The sequence below is a fragment of the Hypomesus transpacificus genome, chromosome 26 (genome assembly GCF_021917145.1).
Source record: "Hypomesus transpacificus isolate Combined female chromosome 26, fHypTra1, whole genome shotgun sequence".
In the NCBI taxonomy this organism is placed as follows: domain Eukaryota; kingdom Metazoa; phylum Chordata; class Actinopteri; order Osmeriformes; family Osmeridae; genus Hypomesus; species Hypomesus transpacificus.
In genome coordinates, this window is record NC_061085.1 from 267,266 (window position 1) to 289,589 (window position 22,324).

Consider the following 22,324-nt stretch of genomic DNA (forward strand, 5'->3'; position numbering starts at 1 on the left):
ATATTTTCAAATATTATACCTTTTGATATTATTCAAACATATTTTCAAATATTATACCTTTCTATATAATTTTCTCATCAAACATCACATATGCCAGTTTTCCTTGTTTCTTGCCTCTCGCAAACCATTCAAATATATTGTTGCGATTTAGTGACATCGTTAGGTGGCGCTGTCAGGGTCCTAAAACTGCGGTCCTAAAACGTCATCTCTACGGGCTCTCCGGGCTCTCCGGGCTCTCTGCCGGTCTGCAGGTTCATACTATTGAGCCGAGGGGTGGGGGTCTGGGAGTGCTGGAGAGTTGTCCAGTTATTTTACCTTCATTAGATGGGCTTTTATTTTGAAGAAAAAAAACTTGGCAAGACATGACCCGGAAATACTCTCTTTGAGGTGCGCCATAACGACATGCAAAACACCAGATCCTATATTTGTTTTTATCTGAGATGTCTTTTTTAGCCAGGCGATGCGGAGTGCAATTCAACCCGCCGTCTATGATTTTGATATATGAAATTGAGCACACAAACAAGATTCGTAAAAGAATTATACCTTTAAAGAATTTTTCAGAAAAATCAGGTAGGAAACTCATACTTTGCTCAGTTATAAGTACAATTCACGTTACTGTATTAGCTAAAGGCAGAATATTACGATTACATTTGGCGCTGTAAAAATAGTATTAGCGGTATCGTTGTGATTAATTCCTGATTTGATTAGTGATAGGGAAACGAAGCTTTCTGGGTGGTGTACCATCAACGTCGCTAACAAAATGTGCGTTTACTCAAAAAAGCCTCGCTTAAGTAGGCTAAACATTTGCCCTAGTCACTCTTGACGCGTCTGCGGCGCGTTACTATGGAAGACCATAACGCCTGGCTGTATATCTATCCGAACGTTCTTGCAAGCATCCTTGCGAGTAAGGAGGACCCATAGAGTTAATGTGTACATTCGACATGACCCGACTTCATGCGGCGCTGCAGCCGGCTGAAGGCGGCTGATTTGAAACAGTGAATTCTGGTTAGACTTTTTGTGCGACTTGAGACGGCGCCGAGGACACGTCACTGTGACGTGTGACACGTCGCCATCAAAGTACCGTGAGATCGATTCGAGAACTGCCGGCTGTGTAGCCGAGCGCATTTTCTCAAGAGCAACTGCACAGGTTCAAGTGACCACACAGTTATTTTGTGATTGGCCAGACTCACACACGACAACTTTGATGCGTGTTTTGTAATATTCGGACACCTTCAGTTTCGCCAATGCAAGCGGACACTCTCGCCGGTTGGTTCATGCAGCCGCAGTCCATGTTGAACGCACCTATCATTAGGGATGGGACATATGGCACTGACGCATCGATGCTTGTGTTGCAAAACCAATACTCACAGTTTCGAAAAAGTGTTTTGGAGCTTGTATCAAATTACGAAACCACGTCATAGATGGCGTTCAATGCTTCAAACGTCACGAACTGGTTCGAAGTTTTGCCGCTCTTCTGAACCAGAGCCATAGAAGGAACGAAGCCACCGCTTCTTGTCAAAGACAAATCTCACATTGTCAGAGAAGCAGCACCAGGCATCGCTCGAGTTTCTTCCATCAGTCATTATTATTTAGCCAAATCCGTATAGTAATAATTATAAATCCGTGCACTTGTGTTGTGTTATTTTATTGAAATGGAACGTAACATGTTAGGACTAGGTAGGTCTATACAGTGCCCAGAAAACAGATGTTGATGATTCGTCAACATTGTCAACAGTAATAATAATTTGTAAAAATAAAGTCCCCCCAGTTCACAATAGACCTACATGTCACAAATGTTAAGAAAAAATCAGTGTTATCTAGTTTAATTGATATAAAGACCATATTGTATAAACTCCGTCCACCCGCATTAAAAAAGTAACATATTTTTCGGTGGTGTAGTTGGTTAAAGCGTTCTACGTCAACATATTGTTGATGCGAATCTGGGATCCCGAGTTCGCGCCCCAGTGCAGGGACCCTCGAACGATATTTTTAAACTTTTACTGTGAGAAAATGACATAATTCTAATGGCCTACAGATGTATCACAACATTTGAATGTGTGAGCACTAATATCAGATCAAAATGAACACATGTAGCCTTAATTAAAATATTAAATAACAGTGTTTCCCACAGATTAGAAAGCTATATGTGGGGGGGGGGGGGGGGGGGGGGGGTGTTGTTTCATGTCAGACGGGGGGGGGGGGTCGAAATAATTCACAAAATCAATCAACAACAACAAACAAATAATTTCTGCATATGCAGGTAGCGACGCTGCATACAGGGTGCTAAATAACTATTTAACTGGTCGGCTCCATGACGCCGGGTAAGTAGCTAGCTCTTGAAACTTCTCACCAAAACAACGAAGGGGAACCTTCGATTAAGACATGTCCGTCGGTACCTAGCGAAAAGTAGCCTCAACTTTCCTAGACCTTTAGCTACGGCACTAATGCTGAAGGCTCGCTGATGTAGCTGTCGGTCTCACTAGAACGGCGTATGCATCGTTGCTAACGTGTGCTGACGTAGTGACTGTGTGTGTATGTGAGAAAGACGCGTGCGTGAAAGAGACGGAGGGAGAGCAGGGAAAGGAAATGCAGCTGAACGAATACGCTGCGTGTTTTTACCTAAATAGCGATAAAAAAAAATGTTTACGAAACGCAATGTGTGGCGGCCGGTGTTGATTCTGTGGCGCACCGCCACAAATTAGTCTATGTGTGGGAAACACTGAATAACGTAGGTAGGGTAGTCTACCGTCGGAGACAACCACTACGCCTCATTCAGCCAGTTTAAACGGCTGCTAGATGACGCTGTTCATATTCAATGCGCCGATAGTTCGGCTCTTTGGGCCGGCACAATCCGGAAGAAACCACCAAAGCTTCACGAGGCATCGTTCGCCCATCCCTAGTTAATATAACTAGAGTAAGCTACTTTTGTCTTCCAAGATGGCGTCCCCATTCATTTCTATGAAAAGTGCTCAGTGGCGCAGTGAGGCAAGCGAGAGCGCGAGACTGGACGCGGCCATATTTCCACTTCCGTGTTTTCCGGTCTGGCTTTAAACAGTAGGTGCATTCGACATGGACTGCGGCTGCATGAAACGACCGGCGAGAGTGGACTCTTGAAGTCGGGGAGGAGTTGAAAACGGCTCTATGAAGTCGGACATTTCAGCTTCTCGTGGTTTGCTGCGTTGACGTCAGTCACGGCCGATTAAGCGCTGTTTGCTTACTTTACTCTATTTATGTAGGGCCTAGTGTTTCCGTTAGTAAAGAGTCTAAGTAAAACCCTTTCTTCCATACTTTTTTAATACAATTCAACTGTTTGGTCTGAATTTGAGCATTGGCGAAACTGAAGGTGTTTGAATATTACAAAACACGTGTCAAAGTTGTCGTGTGTGAGTCTGTCCAATCATAAAATAGCTGTGTCGTCACTTGAACCAGTGCAGTTGCTTTTGAGAAAATGCGCTCGGCTACACAGCCGGCAGTTCTCAAATCGATCTCACGGTACTTTGATGGCGACGACACAGTGACGTGTCCTCGGCGCCGTCTCAAGTCGGACAAAAAATCAAACCAGAATTCACTGTTTCAAGTCATCCGCCTGCAGCCGCCTGCAGCGCCGCATGAAGTCGAGTCCAGGGTTTTTCCTGGGTCAAAATGGGTCTTCGGTGCTCCCAAAATATTTATATATATATTTATTCTTTTTTTTCTTTTTTCTAATCAATGTATTTATTCCCAAGTGTTTTGCACCCCCCCCCCCCCCCACACACACACACACACACATATTTTCGTCCTATTTCCCCTAAAGCAATAAAGTTGTATGTTCTAAATGGCCAAAATTCTGCCAATTAATAATTGACGTAACAACTTATTGTAAATGGTAAGTAGCCTAGCCTATCGATTAAGGTAGGCCACTCTGAAGCATGTACACTGCCTGCTTCATTTGATCTTGATAGGCTAAGCATTCTGTAGCTAATATTAACAATATATAGCCTGGCTGCCAGCCCAACTTCTCCCCGCCCACAAAAGAATTGGGTCGGGAAGTTGGGTCTGGGGGGTTTCGTATTGGGGACAACTACAGAACGGATCGGGACGGACCAATTAAATTGCCAGGGCGGGCTTTATACGATGATGGACAGATGATCAACAGTAACGTAATCAACAACGTCACGAAAGAGAGCTTGGGTTGAATTCGTTTTCAACAAACAACATATTACGTTGCTCTGATTGGTTGTAGGTCTATCCAGTTGAGCGAAGAGGCATTTGTTTTACGAGTTCGGTTGAAACACGCCCCGTAGTCACAGCCCAACGGAGAGTTTTCAGACTCATATTCTGACTAGAATTATGAGTATGACAACGTCAGGCTAAACAATATACCCACTTTTTATTAATTAAAACTACTTCAGCATAATAATGCACCTAAAATACAAACCTGAGAAAGGGCAGCAATCGCTATCAAATCAACAGACAAGTGCAATTTAGCTAGCAGGGGAAGAATACAAACAACGAAAATCATTTTAATTTGCAAAAACTATAGACTCATACAATAAAGGGCTTAAGAACTGACAACATAAGTTATGCGACTTACAGTTCTCAAGGAGGCACACGCGCAATATCAACTGCGGTGTGAAGTCCGTGCTATTCTCCGACATGCACTCACTGCTGATATACGGACTAAACTTTTGTACAGCCTGATTTCTAATACCATGGCGGCAGAAATGTAGCCGTAGAGGAAACACTGAACTATATGTTATTCCAGGTTAAGAATACCAATGGAGGCTGCGTTTGAAATCGTAAATCAAACTTTTGTCAGCATTTTGAGTGGAAATGTAATTAGCATTTGTAGGCTACAGGTGTACTATTCGTGCACGTCGGGCTGGCCCTCGCAGCGGAACGACAGTTTAGTGGCCGCTCTGTCCATTCGCGCACCTCACAGTTGCGTATTGATCAGACAAGAACACACGCTTATCAAATAGATTATTATTGATCGAAACAGAACAAGGTTCGGCTGTAGCCTACTTGAAACATACTATTGAGAACATATTCGCTGACATGCATTGCACGAGTGATGAACACAGGTTTTTTTGCCTTTGGCGCTCGGGATAACGGCTTTGGCGCGCGCCAACATTTTCTCTATGTAGGAAAAACCCTGGAGTCATGTCGAACGCACCTAGTGGCTCTTTTTTTTCATAGGTCCGAGACCTCGTGCACGCTTGCAACTACCTGTACACGTCATACTTTGCGACAACCAGTCGCGAGCATAGATTTATATGGTTACGAGCGTGTGAGCTAAGGCATTGCAGTGGCAGAATCTATGGGCAGAAAGTCCGATAAGAATCAGAGACATGATGCAAACTTAACGGAAATGTATCCTCTCACTGTATAGTATTCCTTCCACTTGTCTTTTAGAAATAGGCTATAGGGCTAATTATTAGGGCTATTCTAGATGGAACTCATCACATTTTGCTTTTTTTCTTCGTGATATGAGTATTATTTCCAACGCATTGTATCGGATGAAATAAACTGTTAACATGAACAGCTCCGTCGTTGTTCTCGCCAGGCAAATAAAGCTTAGTTATTTTGGTAACCGAAATCTTCCATTATGCAGACTTACCATAGCTTACTGTCAACTTTATATTCAAACGAAATGCCACAAAATTCACACTGCCTTCAATTTATCATCAGTGTAGAAATGTGGCCAGTGTTTTATATGTTCATCCTACAACCAAACGCCTATTAATGGATATAACGTGATCTAACAAGACTTGGTAATAATGTAATAAATAAAAGCTTGATAACTGTGTCTAAAATATACTTTATTGAACATTTGCCTTTGAAAGGGGCTTATTCACAGAACCATATAGGCTACAAGACGTTTCCATCAGATGTAAGTGGGGGTGAAACACTGAGGACCTTCATTGTCCCACAAAAGCAGTCTGGCTTGATGACACAATCAAAAAAAGAATAATGGGTGTGTTTAACAAAAGCTTCTGAAGGTGTCGTAGGCTAAGAAATCATCCTATAGTGAGATATATGGATGTTGGGGTCACATCAGGGCAAGGCCCAGAGTAGGGCATAGAGCAGGGTAGAAAGCACTAGGCTGTGCGCGAGATAATATAGATGAGTCACGATGTTGTTGTGCTCAGGCCCCGTAGTCAGTTATGGAACAAGCACTTGGCTGTTCCAGCTCAAACTTCCTGTGTCAAGAATGTGTTTTCCCAATAGGGCAGTTAGGGAGCTGTATGCTTCACACAGATAAGCAAGGTCGGGGTGACATGGAGTTTGTTCCCCTAGATAGAGATGACCATGGACTCATGACAACCGGTAAACAAACAGACAAGGGTCTGTTTAAGATTGACCAACACGTATTGATGAGATGATGCCAAGAGTTATTTGTGTGACGTGTATGAACTGTATAAATGACCTGGAGGAAATGGAGGTTAGGAACTTCTCAGGCTGAGAAGCTCTAAGCGAATGTGAATCCCAGAGAACCTTTTGTAATAAAGCAGACCTTTGTAATCCGAACTCCTCGACTCAAAGCCTATTATTATTGATCGATAAGGACCACTTCAGAAGCCTTTCACAAAGGCAAGACTAATATTAATTAAATATATTTCATTTACGATTGTGGTTAACGGTTAAAGTATTAATCTTCGTCTTTGCTCCAGATACACGTCAACAAAATGCTCGCGCTTAACATAATATATTTGCCATCATGTCATGAACGTTTTTAAGAAATATCAAATCTGTTTTAAAATAACGGGAATAAACTATATTAACTAGGGAAAGGCATTCAATTAAAATGTCTTAATCGTTCGTCGGGAGAATTAATGATCGATTTTCGATTAATCGATAAAAAAATTATATTAAAATTCATTATTTATAGGCTATATTAAAATGCAGTGTAAATAGAAAAAACACAGCGTGTTTCCGCATTGAGATCTGAAGGTATTACAAGAAGAACAACCATGTCTGTAACTCCTAGAAGCGGAGCTTTTCTCTGCTCGTTGTGCATCGCAGCTCCTCTGTGCTGTGTGAGCAGGATGCACCGCCACTAACCAGGGTCGGATGTACGTTCTTTAAGTGGTACATCATTTGAGTCGTGGAGGAGTTGTATTTATACTCAGCTTTGCAGTGTTGGCAGTGAAAAAAGTAATTTTTAAGTCAAAATGGTCTCACGCTACACTTCGCCGTGACCTCTTCATGTTTACTTTTTAAATACATGGAAACTCGCCGGTAACTGAGTAGGCCTGTGGCGTTTTTTTCCAAACATTGGCTTTGTTTGGTAAAATGTTTAATTGCTGCCACATAGCGAAATCCATTGCATTCCTTCAAGACTCACACTACGCAACAGAACACGCATTCGTTTTATCGATGAACAAATAATGTCATCGACGAAATTCATAATGATCGATAATCGATCGCCGATTAATTATGCCCATCCCTAATATTAACAGCATTTCATGTATGTGTGACAACCATTTGCTAAACTTGCTACAACAAGGCAGGCAACTCAAGCCATTTCTCCCTGTGCTCATTAAATATAAGTCTATGGCTCATTCAGCTCAATGTAAATTGGCTATCGGCCAATGTGAACTTTTGTGCTTGTGCCCTGTTAGTATCCGCGAGCACATTTGCAGGCAACTTTTATTGACGTTGGCAAATAAATGGGGTGCTAGTTTACCCATTTCGGATTGGTTTCAAACTTAGGAAAAATTATTCTATGAAAAAGCTAGTAGTACGAGCCAGGTTCGAGAATGGAACAAAAATTATTGGGGGAGATAGTTTTGTAAATGTTGACTGGAGTTAATAGAATAAAAACGACCGGAAGACAAGGGAACCTAACTGTAAATGCAATACCACCTACATCCACCGGGGCCGTTGCTTCAAGCCGCGGGGCGAGGGGTGGGGGCTTGGGAGGACCAAACCTGCCATATTTACAAATGAATGAATGAATAAATAAATGTCCACATCCATGCATTTAGACAGAAATAAATGAATAGATGTATTAATTAATGCAGAATTGTCGATCAATAGTTAGTTATAATTTACATTTATTTATGTATTTATTTGTGTATTCATTTATTTATTCATTTATTTAATAATTCATTCATTCATTGTTCCCAATATGATAATGAGAGGAGCCCAGTAGCCATGGAAACTGACGTTCAGACATTCCAATCGATCCAGAACCATAGATTCAATCTAGCTAACGCCTGGGACACACTGGCTGCGAAGCGTCACGAAGCGCCACAATCGTCTACGAATGGCGCAATGCTGTTCACACTAGATGCACATTTCTCCACGCCGGTCACCAAGCCTTTCACCTTCTCTGAGCTTTCCTTTTTTACATGTAAAGCTGACATGGTACCTAAACATGGCATAGGCTATATTTAAGCAACTTGTTGCTCCAACAACCGTCGCAACAGCATCCAATTCACAACATAACGTTGCAACATTTGGCTTTTTGTTGTCGTAGTCTTTGTAAAATACGTGCTGTGGGGCATACAACTCCATGTAGGACTAAGCTAGTTCTCATCTTTGATGATTAACCAAATTTCTCTTCTGCTTGATTGGAGGCTATGACAGATCGTCTATCTCGCTCTTAAACACACTGTTTAGAAACAACGGACAAATATGTTGGCTTGATAATCAACGCAATCAACAATCAGGATTTTTTACATTTTGAGAATTGATCGGATATAGTTTTTATAGAGGTAAACACATGGTTTAACTGTCAGCGTAGTGAAGTTGGGTGTTAAGTGATAGGCTATAGCCCACAACTAACATAGTAAAATCTTAATAACATGTTTGTTTATCCAAATATCGTATATGGTGAAATATGGTCGGCCATCCTGGCAAAGTCTCTAGCAATTGCTCTATTTACATGTATGTCGTCCATGACAGCAAGGATGGATGTTATGCTAACATAATAGAATAAAACGCGTTAAAAAATATCAGCCAATGGTGTGTCAAATACTGCCTACCTATTTCTGATTGACACATCTAATTAACATATTGAGATTAAGAAATACAGGAATTAATGAATAAATGCAGAAATAAATAAATATAGTGTAAATTAGTGTTAAAGTGTAACAATTATCTTTGATCTTTTTTAAATTTCTTCACTCAAAAATGTATTCCTTACATTTCTTAGATTTAAATTGATGTATGTATTCATTCAGTTCACCGCCCATTTTTGGTCACATTTTAATTCAGATGCTGATTTACTTTAAATTAAATAAATAAATAGGTAAATAAATAGATAATTACATAATTAGAGTCAGAATCAGAAAGAGATTTATTCACCATGAAAGTTTGCACAGACAAGGAATTTGCTTTGGCAGGAAGGTGCACACAATAAACATATAGGAATCTTAAATTTAAATATGTGGTCTAACTATACTAAGGATACATAAACTAGCAATACTAAGTAGAATACAATTAAAATAAAATATACAATAAAATAAAATATACAATAAAATAAAATATATGTGGGCATAAAATATAAGTTGCCAATTTACAATATAAAATACAAATATTACAGGAATTGAATGTAGTGCAAAATATAAATAGTTTTAAGACATGAAGTCATTAAAGTCAGTGTGAGCTCTTGGCCTTGTTGAGGAGGCCAGCAGCGGAAGGGAAGAAACCGTTTGTGTGGCGTGAGGTTTTGGTCCTGATGGACTGCAGCCTTCTGCCGGAGGGGAGTGACTGAAACAGGGAGTGTCCAGGGTGGGAGGAGTCCGCCACAATCTTCTTCGCTCGTCTCAGGGTCCTCGAGGTGTGCAGGTCCTCGAGGGAAGGCAGTTTGCAGCCAATCACCTTCTCCGCAGTGCGGATGATACGCTGCAGCCTGCTCTTGTCCTTGGCAGTGGCAGTAGCGTACCAGATGGGGATGAAGGAGGTGAGGATGGACTCAATGATGGCTGTGTAGAAGTGCACCATCATTGTCTTTGGCAGGTTGAATTTATTCAGCTGCCGCAGGAAGTACATCCTCTGTTGTGCTTTCTTGGTGAGGGAGCTGATGTTCAGTTCCCACTTGAGGTCCTGGGAGAGGATAGTGCCCAGGACGCGGAAGGACTCCACAGTGTTGACTGGGGAGTCACACAGGGTGATGGGGGTCTGTCAGACAGGAAGTCTGTGATCCACCTGCAGGTGGAATCAGGCACGTTCAGCTGGGAGAGTTTGTCCTGAAGCAGAGCGGGGATGATGGTATTAAAGGCAGAGCTGAAATCCACAAACATGATCCTGGCGTAGGATGCTGGGGAGTCCAGGTGCTGTAGGGTGAAGTGGAGGGCCATATTAACTGCATCGTCCACAGACCTGTTGGCTCTTTAGGCAATCTGCAAAGGGTCCAGTAGAGGGTCTGTGATGGATTTAAGGTGTGCCAGCACCAGTCGCTCAAAAGACTTCATTACCACAGAGGTCAGGGCGACGAGTCGGTAGTCATTATGTCCAGTTGGCCTGGGCTTTTTGGGCACAGGGATGATGGTGGAGGACTTGAGACAGGCTGGCACATGGCATGTCTCCAGGGAGGTGTTGAAGATGTAGGTAAACACCGGAGACAGCTGGTCAGCGCAGTTCTTGAGGGTGGCTGGAGAGACAGAATCCAGCCCAGCTGCTTTGCGGGGTTCTGTCTCTTGAACAGTTTGTTCACTTCTCTCTCCTGAATGGAGAGGGTCGTCACTATAGAGGGGGGGAGGGGGGAGGCCTCACGGGTGGAAAGGGGTTGTTCAGGACTGTCCAATTGTCTTTCAAATCTACAGTAGAACTCATTCAGGTCGTTGGCCAGGCGTGAGTCGTTAGTGGAGTGGGGGGCTCTGGGCTTGAAGTTGGTGATCTGCCTGAGGCCTCTCCAGACAGAAGCAGAGTCGTTAGCAGAGAATTTATGTTCTAGTCTCTCTGAGTACAGTTGTTTAGCCTCTCTCACCACCTTGCTAAACCTTTTCTTCGACTCCTTGAATCTGTCCCTGTCCCCACTCCTAAATGCGGCCTCTTTGTCCAGCCTCAGCCTTCTGAGTTTAGCTGTAAACCAGGGTTTGTCGTTATTGTAGTTCACCCTGGTGCGTGTTGGTATACAGCAGTCCTCACTGAAGCTGATGTATGATGTCACAGCCTCCGTGAGCTCATCCAGACTATTGGTAGCAGTCATGAACATGTCCCAGTCAGTACAGTCCAAGCACGCCCGCAGTTCCTCCGTAGCCTCACTGGTCCACTGTTTTGATGTCCTCACAGCAGGCTTACAGCACTTAAGCTTCTGCCTGTATGCAGGAATCAGGTGGACCATGGCGTGGTCTGAGTGACCCAGTGCTGCTCGGGGAACCGCATGGTATGCTTTACTGATAGTAGAGTAGCAGTGATTCAATGTGTTCTCTTCTCTGGTAGGGCATTTGATGAGATGTCTGTATTTGGGGAGTTCTTGAGTGAGATTGCCTTTGTTAAAGTCGCCTAGCACAATGACCAAGGAATCTGGATTTTCATGCTCCACACTCAATATCTGGTGAGCACACGTTGAACCTCGTTGGCGCTAGCCTGAGGGGGCATGTAGATGCCGACCAGTATGAATGAAGCAAACTCACGTGGCAAGTAAAAAGGTTTACAGTTAATAAGAAATGTTTCCAGATCAGGATAACAGTGCTGCAGAATCACTGTCACATCTTCACACCAGCCACTGTTAATAAAAAAACAAATACCACCGCCTTTTGTTTTGCCAGAAAGCAGGGAGTCACGATCCGCTCTCAGCAGTTTAAAACCTGCTAGCTGTAGCGCAGAGTCTGGGATCAGTTCACTCAGCCATGTCTCTGTAAAGCACAAAACGGAAGATGAACGAAAGTCTGTTTTTCCATACCAGTAGCTGAAGTTCGTCCAAGTTGTTGCTCAGCGAACGAACGTTGGAGAGAAATATTCCCGGTAACGCTGCACTCCGCTCCGACGAAGTCGCACCAAAGCACCGGCCCATTTACCTCTCCTGCGATGCTTCGCTGCTAGTACAAAGCCGAGGGTGGCTTTGACTATAATTCCCACTAAATCTGCTGCTGCAAGCAGAAAAGTGGGAAATAAATCCACAGGAGTTGTAGTCCGGATGTTAAGAAGTGCTTCTCTTGTTAGAAAACCCCGGAAATCTTGGCAGAACACTGAATTAACAGACAAAACAAGACAAAACAGAGCGCACCTAGCTACCGCGGCTGCCATCATGAACAAATAAATCAATATGGTTATGAAATAAACCCTGAAATTAAAAAAAGATGGCAATACATATATAAATATAGCATCATATTTATATAACTGAATCCATTTGTCAGGATTATTTATTTATTTCAAAATTATGTTTTTTAAAGACGACGTTTATGTATTTCATGGGACTTTTATTTCTTAATGACACATTTATGTTTTTTTTTTAATTTATTTCCTAACGCCACATATATTTCCGAAAACCACATTTATTTCTGTGCTGTATTTATTTCCAATCCAACACGTAAGCGAGAGGGCGTTGGTTTTCTTTAGACCAAAGCAGATGCACAAGATCGAAGGCAGATGGGGACACCTAGATTCGAGAGATGATGGAAGACATAAGTAGTGTTAGAGATGGCATGCTGGTCTTAGTAGATCAAATTGATCAGCATGGCTTGTTAGCGGATAGCATTTTGGCACACATTGAAGATTTTGTAGAGGTACGTGTATGGAGTTAGATTAGTTTCATAATTCAAACAAACAAACGCAACACGATTCAAACAAACTTAACACGATCCAAACAAACGTAACACGATTCATACAAACATAACACGATTCAAACAAACAAACGTAACACGATTCAAACAAACGTAACACGATTCACAAATGTATTTCGTGATTCACAATTGTAACGCGATTCACAAATAAATGACCCTATTACATTCGTTTGCAACCTGACAAACACAAGTTACAAATCCCTGCATTCGTTGGTGTGAATCCTTGCATTCGTTCGTGTGGATTTTTGGAACTTTCCTGACGCGCTTTGATCCACAAATGCATTTTTTCTAAAAGATATCCTCAGCAGCCTATCAGATCGTCTCTTCCAATTTTAGCCAATCACCGGAGAATGTCTAATATGGGTAGACGGGCTCTGCGTTAGCCTAGGAAACACGGAAAATGACTAAACATGAATCCTGCCATTCTCAACAATATTTAATCAGGTATGATCATCGGTTTAATAAGATTAACAAGCAATATTTCACCTACATGCTACCAGACGACATTGCTCATGATCTGAAGGAGACGATGTCCGTCATTATGGCAGGTTGTTGAAGTCCACATAGACACGTTAATGTGATTGGCTAAAATTGGAAGAGACGATCTGATAGGCTGCTGAGGATATCTTTTAGAAAAAATGCATTTGTGGATCAAAGCGCGTCAGGAAAGTTCCAAAAATCCACACGAACGAATGCAAGGATTCACACCAACGAATGCAGGGATTTGTAACTTGTGTTTGTCAGGTTGCAAACGAATGTAATAGGGTCATTTATTTGTGAATCGCGTTACAATTGTGAATCACGAAATACATTTGTGAATCGTGTTACGTTTGTTTGAATCGTGTTACGTTTGTTTGTTTGAATTGTGTTATGTTTGTATGAATCGTGTTACGTTTGTTTGGATCGTGTTAAATTTATTTGAATCGTGTTGCGTTTGTTTGTTTGAATTATGAAACTAATCTAACTCCATATACGTGGGCAGATAAGTGCTCTACAGAACATTGACATTGATCACAGTCGTAAATAGTTTGAGACTTATCGAGCACTGTGTTCGTGTGCAAGATGTACAGGTAGTATGGGGGTGATTAGTGCCAGGTAATGTTAGCTAATAAAACTAGCAACCCTCGCTAGGCCTAACAAAGATGACAATCACTGCCATCACTACGTCTGCAAAGCAGACAATCACTGCCACTACTTGATTTACATTTGCAAGAACTATAGACTTAAACAATAACAGGCTTAAACTGACAACATAAGTTATACGGCTTACAGTTTTCAGGGACGCACACACGCAATCTCAACTGCGGTGTGCAGCGCGTGTCCGTCCAATTCTCTGACATGCACTCTAACAATCACTGCTGATAGACGGTCAAAAATTTTGTACAGACTGATTTCTGATACCGTGGCGGCAGAAATTTTGCCTTAGAAGAAACACTGCACTATATATTATCATTCTAGATTAAGAATACCAATGGAAGGTGCTTTGGAAATCGTAAATCAAACTTTTGTCAGCATTTTGAGTGGAAATTTCATTTGCATTTGTACAGGTGTATTCGTGCACGTCGGGCTGGCCCTCACAGCGGAACGACAGTTTAGTGGCCACTCTGTCCATTCGCGCACCTCACAATTGCGTATTGATCAGACAAGAAGACACGCTTATCAACTCGATTCCTATTGATCAAAACAGAACGAGGGTTTGGCTGTAGCCTACTTGAAACATACATATTCGCTGACATGCATTGCACGTGCGATGAACAGTTTTTTTTTTTTCCTTCATCGCAGACTTTTTTTTGCCTTTAGCGCTCTGGATTTGTCATTGGTGCTCTGGAAAACGGCTTTGGCGCACGCCAAAATGTTCTTTATGCAAGAAAAACCCTGTATACCGATACTGGGAATTGGATTTGGTATTCTCCATGCAGGCTATAGCATTACAAATAGAACAACAAGACAAAACAGAACAACAATACATGGACAGATAGTACCATGTACATGAGGATAGCTAGTCGATAAGAAGGCAGCTAGCTATAACTATCTGGCCTCACCATTATGCCTTGCCGGTATTACCATTTAGTGACACCTGAAGTGAAGCCAGACCATTCAAGACATTACCCATACCTTTGGATTTACTGCTTCATTTACATTTACATTACATTTATTCATTTAGCAGACGCTTTTATCCAAAGCGACTTCCAAGAGAGAACTTTACAAAGTGCATAGGTCACTGATAATAACAACAAGATAGCCCCACAGCATTGCGGGTAGTCAAAAACAAGAAGTACATATTGTGAACAACCAAAAAAATAGTGCTAAAGGGAAGAAACCATAAGAGCATGTAGTTAAACAAGTTAAAATTACACAACATTAATCTCTAAGTGCAGGTGTACCTGTAGGAAAGCAATAAAAATAGGATTAACTAAAATAGAATACAACAGTTTAAATCAGCTACCACTAACCAACAAGAGCAACAGTCTAAGCAAGAGTCATTGTGATCCTTGAGGAAACTAGCGTTGGGTTCAGCAAACCATTCCTAAGTACCATTGTACTCCCGGAACAAGGGCGTCTTGAGCCTTCTCTTGAAGGTGGAGAGACAGTCCGTGTCTCTGATGGAGGTGGGGAGTTGATTCCACCACTGGGGTGCCAGGCAGGAGAAGAGCTTGTGCTGGGACCGGGCGGTCTTGAGAGGTGGGACCACCAGGTGGTTGTCTGAAGAAGACCGTAGGTGGCGGGTGGGGGTGTAAGGCGAGACTTGATGTAGTCGGGCGCAGTCCCGTTCACTGCTCGGAAGGTCAGTACCAGGGTCTTGAATCTGATGCGGGCCGTTATGGGTAGCCAGTGGAGGGAGATGAGGAGCGGGGTAACGTGGGAGCGTCTGGGTAGATTGTAGACCAGGCGGGCCGCTGCGTTCTGAATCCTCTGAAGAGGGCGGGTTGCGCATGCTGGGAGACCGGCGAGCAGCGAGTTGCAGTAGTCCAACTTGGAGAGGACCATTGCTTGGACAAGCAGCTGGGTGGAGTGCTCAGACAGGTATCTCCTGATCTTCTGGATGTTGTAGAGGGTGAATCTACACGACCGGGAGACCGCAGCAATGTGGGCCGTGAGGGAGAGCTCGTCATCCATGGTAACCCCAAGGTTCCTGGCAGAGGATGAGGGGGTCACCGTCGCAGATCCCAGGGTGATTGAGAGGTTGTGGGAGATGGAGGGTTTGGCCGGGATGATGAGAAGTTCCGTTTTGGCAAGGTTCAGCTGGAGGTGGTGCTCAGTCATCCAGGCGGAGATGTCTGCGAGGCAGGCCTCAATCCTAGCTGAGATCCCCGGATCGGTCGGAGGGAACGACAGGTACAGCTGCGTGTCGTCAGCGTAGCAGTGGTAGGAGAAGCCATGGGAGGTGATGATTGGTCCAAGTGAGGTGGTGTACAGAGAGAAGAGGAGGGGACCAAGGACGGAGCCCTGTGGGACACCAGTGGAGAGCTGGCGAGGGCCTGACAGTTTGCCTCCCCAGGAGACCTGGTAGGATCTTCCCGACAGGTAGGATGAGATCCACTGGAGTGCAGTGCCAGTGATGCCCATCTCAGAAAGTCTGGAGAGCAGGATCTGGTGGTTAACCGTATCAAACGCCGCAGAAAGGTCCAGCAGAATGATGACGGATGACCTGGAAGCCGCTCTGGCAGACTGGAGGGCAGTGGTGACTGAAAGGAGGGCAGTCTCTGTGGAGTGGCCGGTCTTGAAGCCCGATTGGTTGGGGTCGAGCAGGTTGTTCTGAGAAAGGAAGTTAGACAGTTGGTTAGATACAGCACGTTCAATTGTTTTAGAGAAGAAGGGTAACAATAATACCGGTCTGTAGTTCTGGAGGACGGCAGGGTTAAGGGAGGGTTTTTTGAGTAAAGGGGTAACTCTGGCCTGTTTGAAGGCAGAGGGGAAGGTGCCATAGGTAAGAGAGGAGTTTAGAACATGGAGCAGAAAAGTTATGATAGAGGGGGAGATGGTTTGAAAGAGAGGGGAGGGGACAGGATCAAGGGGACAGGAGGTGGGGCGATGAGAGAGAATGAGGTCAGAGAGCTCTGCCTCGGACAGGGGAGAGAAGGAGTTTAGACATTTAGTTGGGTCAGTAATGGAGGGTGAGGGGGTAGGAAAGGTGGGTTTAGGGAACCGACTGCTAATGTCGGCGACTTTTTTCTCAAAGAAGGAGGAGAAGTCGTCTGCTGTCAGGGTGGAGGGAGGGGGTGGGGGAGGTGGGTTAAGAAGGGTGGAGAAGGTAGAGAAAAGTTTGTGGGGGTTTGAAGCAGAGTTAATTTTGTTAAGAAAGTAGAGGGTTTTGGCAACAGTTGTGAGAAGACAAGGATTTAAGGAGGGAGTGATACTTATCAAGGTCCAGACCGTCTTTGGACTTGCGCCATCTTCTCTCAGCTGCTCCAAGGGTGGACCGTTCTTCACGAATAACATCCGTAAGCCACGGGCAGGGGGGAGAAGATCGTGCAGGCCTGGTAGATAGGGGACAGAGAGAGTCAAGTGATGCAGTTAAAGTGGTTAGCAAGGTGTCGGTGGCAGTGTTAGTGGGGTAGGACGAGAACTCGTCAATGGGAGGGAGGATGTTACAATAGAGGAGAAATGGGAGGAGGATAGGGAGCGGAGGTTGCGCCGGAAAGTTACGAGGGGAGGGGTTGGAGGGAGAGAGACAGAGAATTGGATAAAGTAGTGATCAGAGATGTGCAGTGGGGTTACATAGGTTAAGTCAGTGATACAGTTACGTGTCAGGACGAGGTCTAGCTGTTTGCCTGCCTTGTGGGTCGCCGGTGTGCTCAGCAGCGTCAGGTCGAAGGAGGTCAGGAGAGACAAGAAGTCGACAGCCTGCATTCCTTGGAGGTGGATGTTGAAGTCCTCAAGGACTATCAGGGGGGTTCCATTATCCGGGAGGACGCTGAGGAGCATGTCCAGCTCCTCCACAAAGTCGGCTAGCGGTCCTGGTGGGCGATAAAGAACAATTAAGCATGCTTTGATAGGATTAGTTAGCATCACATAATGGTGTTCAAATGATTTGGCAGTAACAGAGAGTGGTGTGGATGTGTATTTAATATGTGGGGAAAGAAGCAAACCTGTCCCACCACCCCGCCCGGTTGAGCGGGGTGAGTGAGTGAAGGAGTGGTTGACGGAGAGAGCAGCTGGAGTTGCAGTGTTCTCTGGGCGGATCCATGTCTCAGTCAGCGCAAGGGCATGAAGAGCTTCAAATGGAAAAGTGAGGCAATCCTTCGATTGAAGTCAAGTTTCTTAAAGGGGTCATTTACTGATTTTATTGGGTATTTCACACTGTTCCTCAAGGTCTCCGAATAGGGTATGTAACATTAATTGGGCTGAAAATTAGGGATGGGCGTGGTTAATCAAATATCCGGATATCCTAAAGTAAGTTAGTATTCGAACACTTTTTTCGAATACTTATGAGCGTAGTTTAATTAAAAAAAATTAAAAAATGAAAAACCGTTGTGTTGTGAATTCTAATAGTTTTGACGTTAGAAATGATGAAAACCATCAAAAAAGGTAGGCTACGCCTGCGTTCTGCTGCGAGTCTCCTTTCATTTCATTTGGAGCTACAAGAAGCATAGTGTCCTGGCTAAGCAGTACCTAGCAGCAACCTCAGTTCCTGCCGTCTTTTCTACGCCGGCCTGCTCGTAAATCGACTCCGTACTCGCCTCTCCCCTGAGCATGTTTACATTTTCATTTTCCTGAATAAAAATGCGTATGGCTAATACAGTTGTGGCTTATTTATATTCTTACCAGTAGCCATGTAGAGCTAGCCTGGTCCTAACCAGACCCTCGTACATTTCATTTGTACAGAGGGTCTGGGATCTCTCGATTGACAAACGTTAACTTCCTTGAAGGCGGGTCCTCTGTTGAAGTTTAAAACTATTGGATCCGCCCAGAGCCACTCTGATTTGCCATAACCAATCGCAAGCGTTCCCCTTAGCCAACTCCTTCACCACTACTGTAACGGAGCTAGCTGCCGTAGCTGGAAAATCTAACTTTTCCCGAACCCCGTGGGGAGAAGGGCCACAACATCATGGCCACCAACAAACCTCAGCAAGGAATGTTCTTGCTCCGGCTTTAACCTATATTCTGCAGCATTGCCACAACCGCAGAATAGTTTCGCTCGCATCTTTCTCCGCCGCCATTACTAAACTACTCAAACAAGTGGACGACATTAACGTCATCGTTCTCAGCCACTCCCTCTGTTCGCTGATTGGACCTACAAAAAAATTGTTTCTGGAAACTGACTTCAGAGCCGAGCTCCCAGACCTAGTACAGAAGCAAAATCCAAATTGAGCGGATGTACATAGGAGGGCAGAGCCAGGCTAATGTAGAGCTAGCGTAATCGTCTGTTTATGTTTCCATTGTGTGGTGGCGCACCGTATCCTATAGGATTCCGGTTCCAAGTTAATATCCAAGTTAATATGCAATATTTCTCCATGTGTGTCTTTCGTTTTTATCGAGGATAGCCTACCCAATGTGTTTAATTTAGTCCAATGTAGCCTACTTTTTATTTCACATAATAATAGGCTAATCGCTTTTCCGCCAAATTAAGAGCAAGACGCAGCGTTTTTTCAAGTTCATTGTCTTTTCGTCATGTTAATAAATTGATCTTTCATTTGTTTTCTTTATTCAATCCTTATTTAATCTAATATCTTAACAGTCCCAATAATTGCCAGAATGTGTGGTGGTTCATGTGTTTACTGTATGCTTTGCGTCACCTCAGGCTAATTACATAAGGGAACCACATTAACAAAAATAGATTATCCGGATATTCGAAAAATAATTTTGGATACTATTGGAATAGTGAAATCAGTTTAAATCTCCATCCCTCCTGAAAATGTCCTGGGTGTTGTTCTATGCGCCCTAATGCACCCTGTGAAATAACCCTGGAATGAAACAAGAGGTTTTATCCCTTTTATGTTATGCTCATATAGATGAGCTGCACGCTGATTGGTTGGTTTACAATGAGTGAAGCTGCGGAGCAAAGACGCAACACGGCCAACAGCACTCACTGAAATATTGACAGTGGAGACTTGAAATAAAAACGTACAAATAAATGTATTGTGTCTACACAACACTGTTTTCAACAGATTGACTATATATCATTTGAAAATGATAACGCTATAAACCTGACAAAGATCTGGGGGGTGTTCCATCAACGTCGATTAAGGAAAAGCTTACTTCAGCAAGAGTTCCGTTCCATTAAGGTGGCTTATTCTAGTTCTAGCTACGTAACCAAGGCAATTTATACTTCTGAACCAGCCTGCTCTGTGTCAGGCTAAAAGTCGAGTTAAATTAATATGTGTTGCATAATTATAATAATTATGCAACACATAATACATAATTAATAATAATAAATAATTTCAAACAGGCGGAAACAGAATCTCAAAAGACAGTTCCATCGAGTACATTTCTGTGTGCAAAGCACTAGGGCGATCCCCACTCAGTCGACTAGTCGATTTTCTGGTCGATATGCTCTTGGTCGAAGATTTTTTTAGTCAAGCTGCCGTATGGCAGTGTGAGATCTGATTCCCGCTTGTGTCACCATTGCTGAATTAAAGAAATGTTATACAGAAATAGTAGATTATATTATTTAAGACAAATAAAGAAACTCAAAAAATATATGTTTAAAATAAAAGGTGTTATTGTTTTCCCTTTCGTTAATCTTTTCAATTTGTTAGTTTTTAGCACACGGCACGAGCACAATTGGCTGCCGAACTACAAACTCTGCCATAGCCTACTTTGTCTGTGTTATTAGGCAAAATGGCAAACAAATCTGTGGTATGGCAGCATTTCATTTACAGTACATTTACAAAGTACCTAAAAAATGTGAAAACGTCGAATGCAAACTCTGCCAACAACGGTTTATTTTTCATAGTTTGACGTTCAATATGATGTAGCCACCACCTGAAAACCATAAGTTGGCCTACTTCGCTCATGCTAACACTCGCTGGGTTGAAAAATGAATATGCCTATTATAAGAATCACATCCAAATCGAATGACATTGGCCGGGTTTCCCAGACTCGTTAAGAAGCTCTTAACGCTAAGCGTTCTAAGAGCGTTCCAGAGCGGCCTTAGAATGTTCTTAAGATAATCTTAGCGTTAAGAGCTTCTTAACGAATCTGGGAAACCCGGCCATTATTTATCCCATCACCCCCAAGGGTCTTCAGAGACAGAAGTAATGCTTCCCTGACCAGTATATAAGAGGTATAGGTTCAGCAGGTCCAGCGTATAGTTTATCTAGATAGATTTTATTGGCATTCTTAAAATATATGTAGAAAAACACTTTAGCAACTCTTAAGGATGGCAATGAACACATAAGAGCAGCCTACCGTCCTTAGTAGAAAGTAGTAGAAAGGAGAGTAGTAGACTATAATAGTAGAAAGGAGGCTAGTAGACTACAGTCTATGTAGATAGGCTTGGACTATTTAGTCTGCTGGAATCATACACAAGGAAGCAAATTCACTGTAGCCAAGCCTTGACCACTGTTCAGTCTGTCTGCATCTCTGTTCATCTCTATTCCCGCACTTGACAATTTGACAGTGGGACACTCCTAAGCCCTTAAGCCTCGAAGTCTGTGAGGGTGGAGATTGAGAATGGGCCTATGACAAACATGAGGCTATATAGCATAAAACTACAATGCAACTATCCGTGTTTCTTGATAAGATAGTAGTTCATTAACGTGTCACATCACTCAACTCTTCCACAGACTGCTACAAGGCTGCTGAGAGACTAAAGAACCACACCAGACACAAGGCATACTTTGAGCATGTCTCATTAGAGCAACTGGAGAGGCTTCACATAATTCTGCGAGATCAAATTCAAGGCTGCAGCTTAGAACAAAGCCTTGATTCACTTTGCCTAAACCCTGAAGAAGACCTCAACAAGCTGAGCGACAAGGACCTGAACCGCAAGAAGGCTGAAATGGACAAAATATTCGAGCGAAACCGTAGGCATAAAGATGACCTTAACTTTGTTTATGACCTGGAAGTGGAATTCACTGAGGCTGCTCAAGAAGTATGCAGCTGGGATGAAGAGTCTAATGATGGGTTTTGAAGGGCAATGTTTAAAAGTTAATTGTGAGAATGCTGTAAAACTATTGTTTTCCTGTTTCTCTTTATAATTATTCAAACTTCTTAGTTCTTCCGTAGGTTTTTTGGCCTTTAACTAGTCCTGCATACTTTCACCGATTCCTACAATTTTGGTATCAAAACGTTCAGCTCCTTCAGGAGATGTTGGCTATGACCTTTGGTATTTCTCACTTTTATACTTTTTAAGACATTAATGTTTTTGTGCAAATTATTGTCCCATTAAAAGTAATGGTAAATCCTTTGAAATCATTAAAAAGCTTCCTCCACTTTCAAACTTAACTACTTCAGCATACTTTCAGCTAGAGACACCATTCAACCTTTAAAATGTACAAAAGACATTCAGTTATTCCCAAATGATTCAGCCTTTTCAAATATTCAGCCAATTTCGAATTGTGACAGTTTTAAAAAACTGTTTTTGCTCCTTCTTGATTTTTATGATTGAGCAGCCAGCAGAGTGGTACACTGCTTGCTGCTCTTTTTCTGATATTCAACTAAAT

The 22,324-nt window shown here is 43.0% G+C and overlaps 1 protein-coding gene across 1 annotated transcript; it reads left to right on the plus strand.

The window, feature by feature from the left end:
- Positions 1 to 340: 340 nt before the first annotated feature.
- cep19 (centrosomal protein 19) lies at positions 341 to 22,105 on the plus strand. Its single transcript, XM_047049930.1, has 2 exons — positions 341 to 570; positions 21,446 to 22,105. The coding sequence occupies exons 1-2, from the start codon at positions 441 to 443 to the stop codon at positions 21,790 to 21,792; spliced, it is 477 nt and encodes a 158-aa protein (XP_046905886.1). The 5' UTR covers positions 341 to 440; the 3' UTR covers positions 21,793 to 22,105.
- The last annotated feature ends 219 nt before the right edge of the window (positions 22,106 to 22,324 follow it).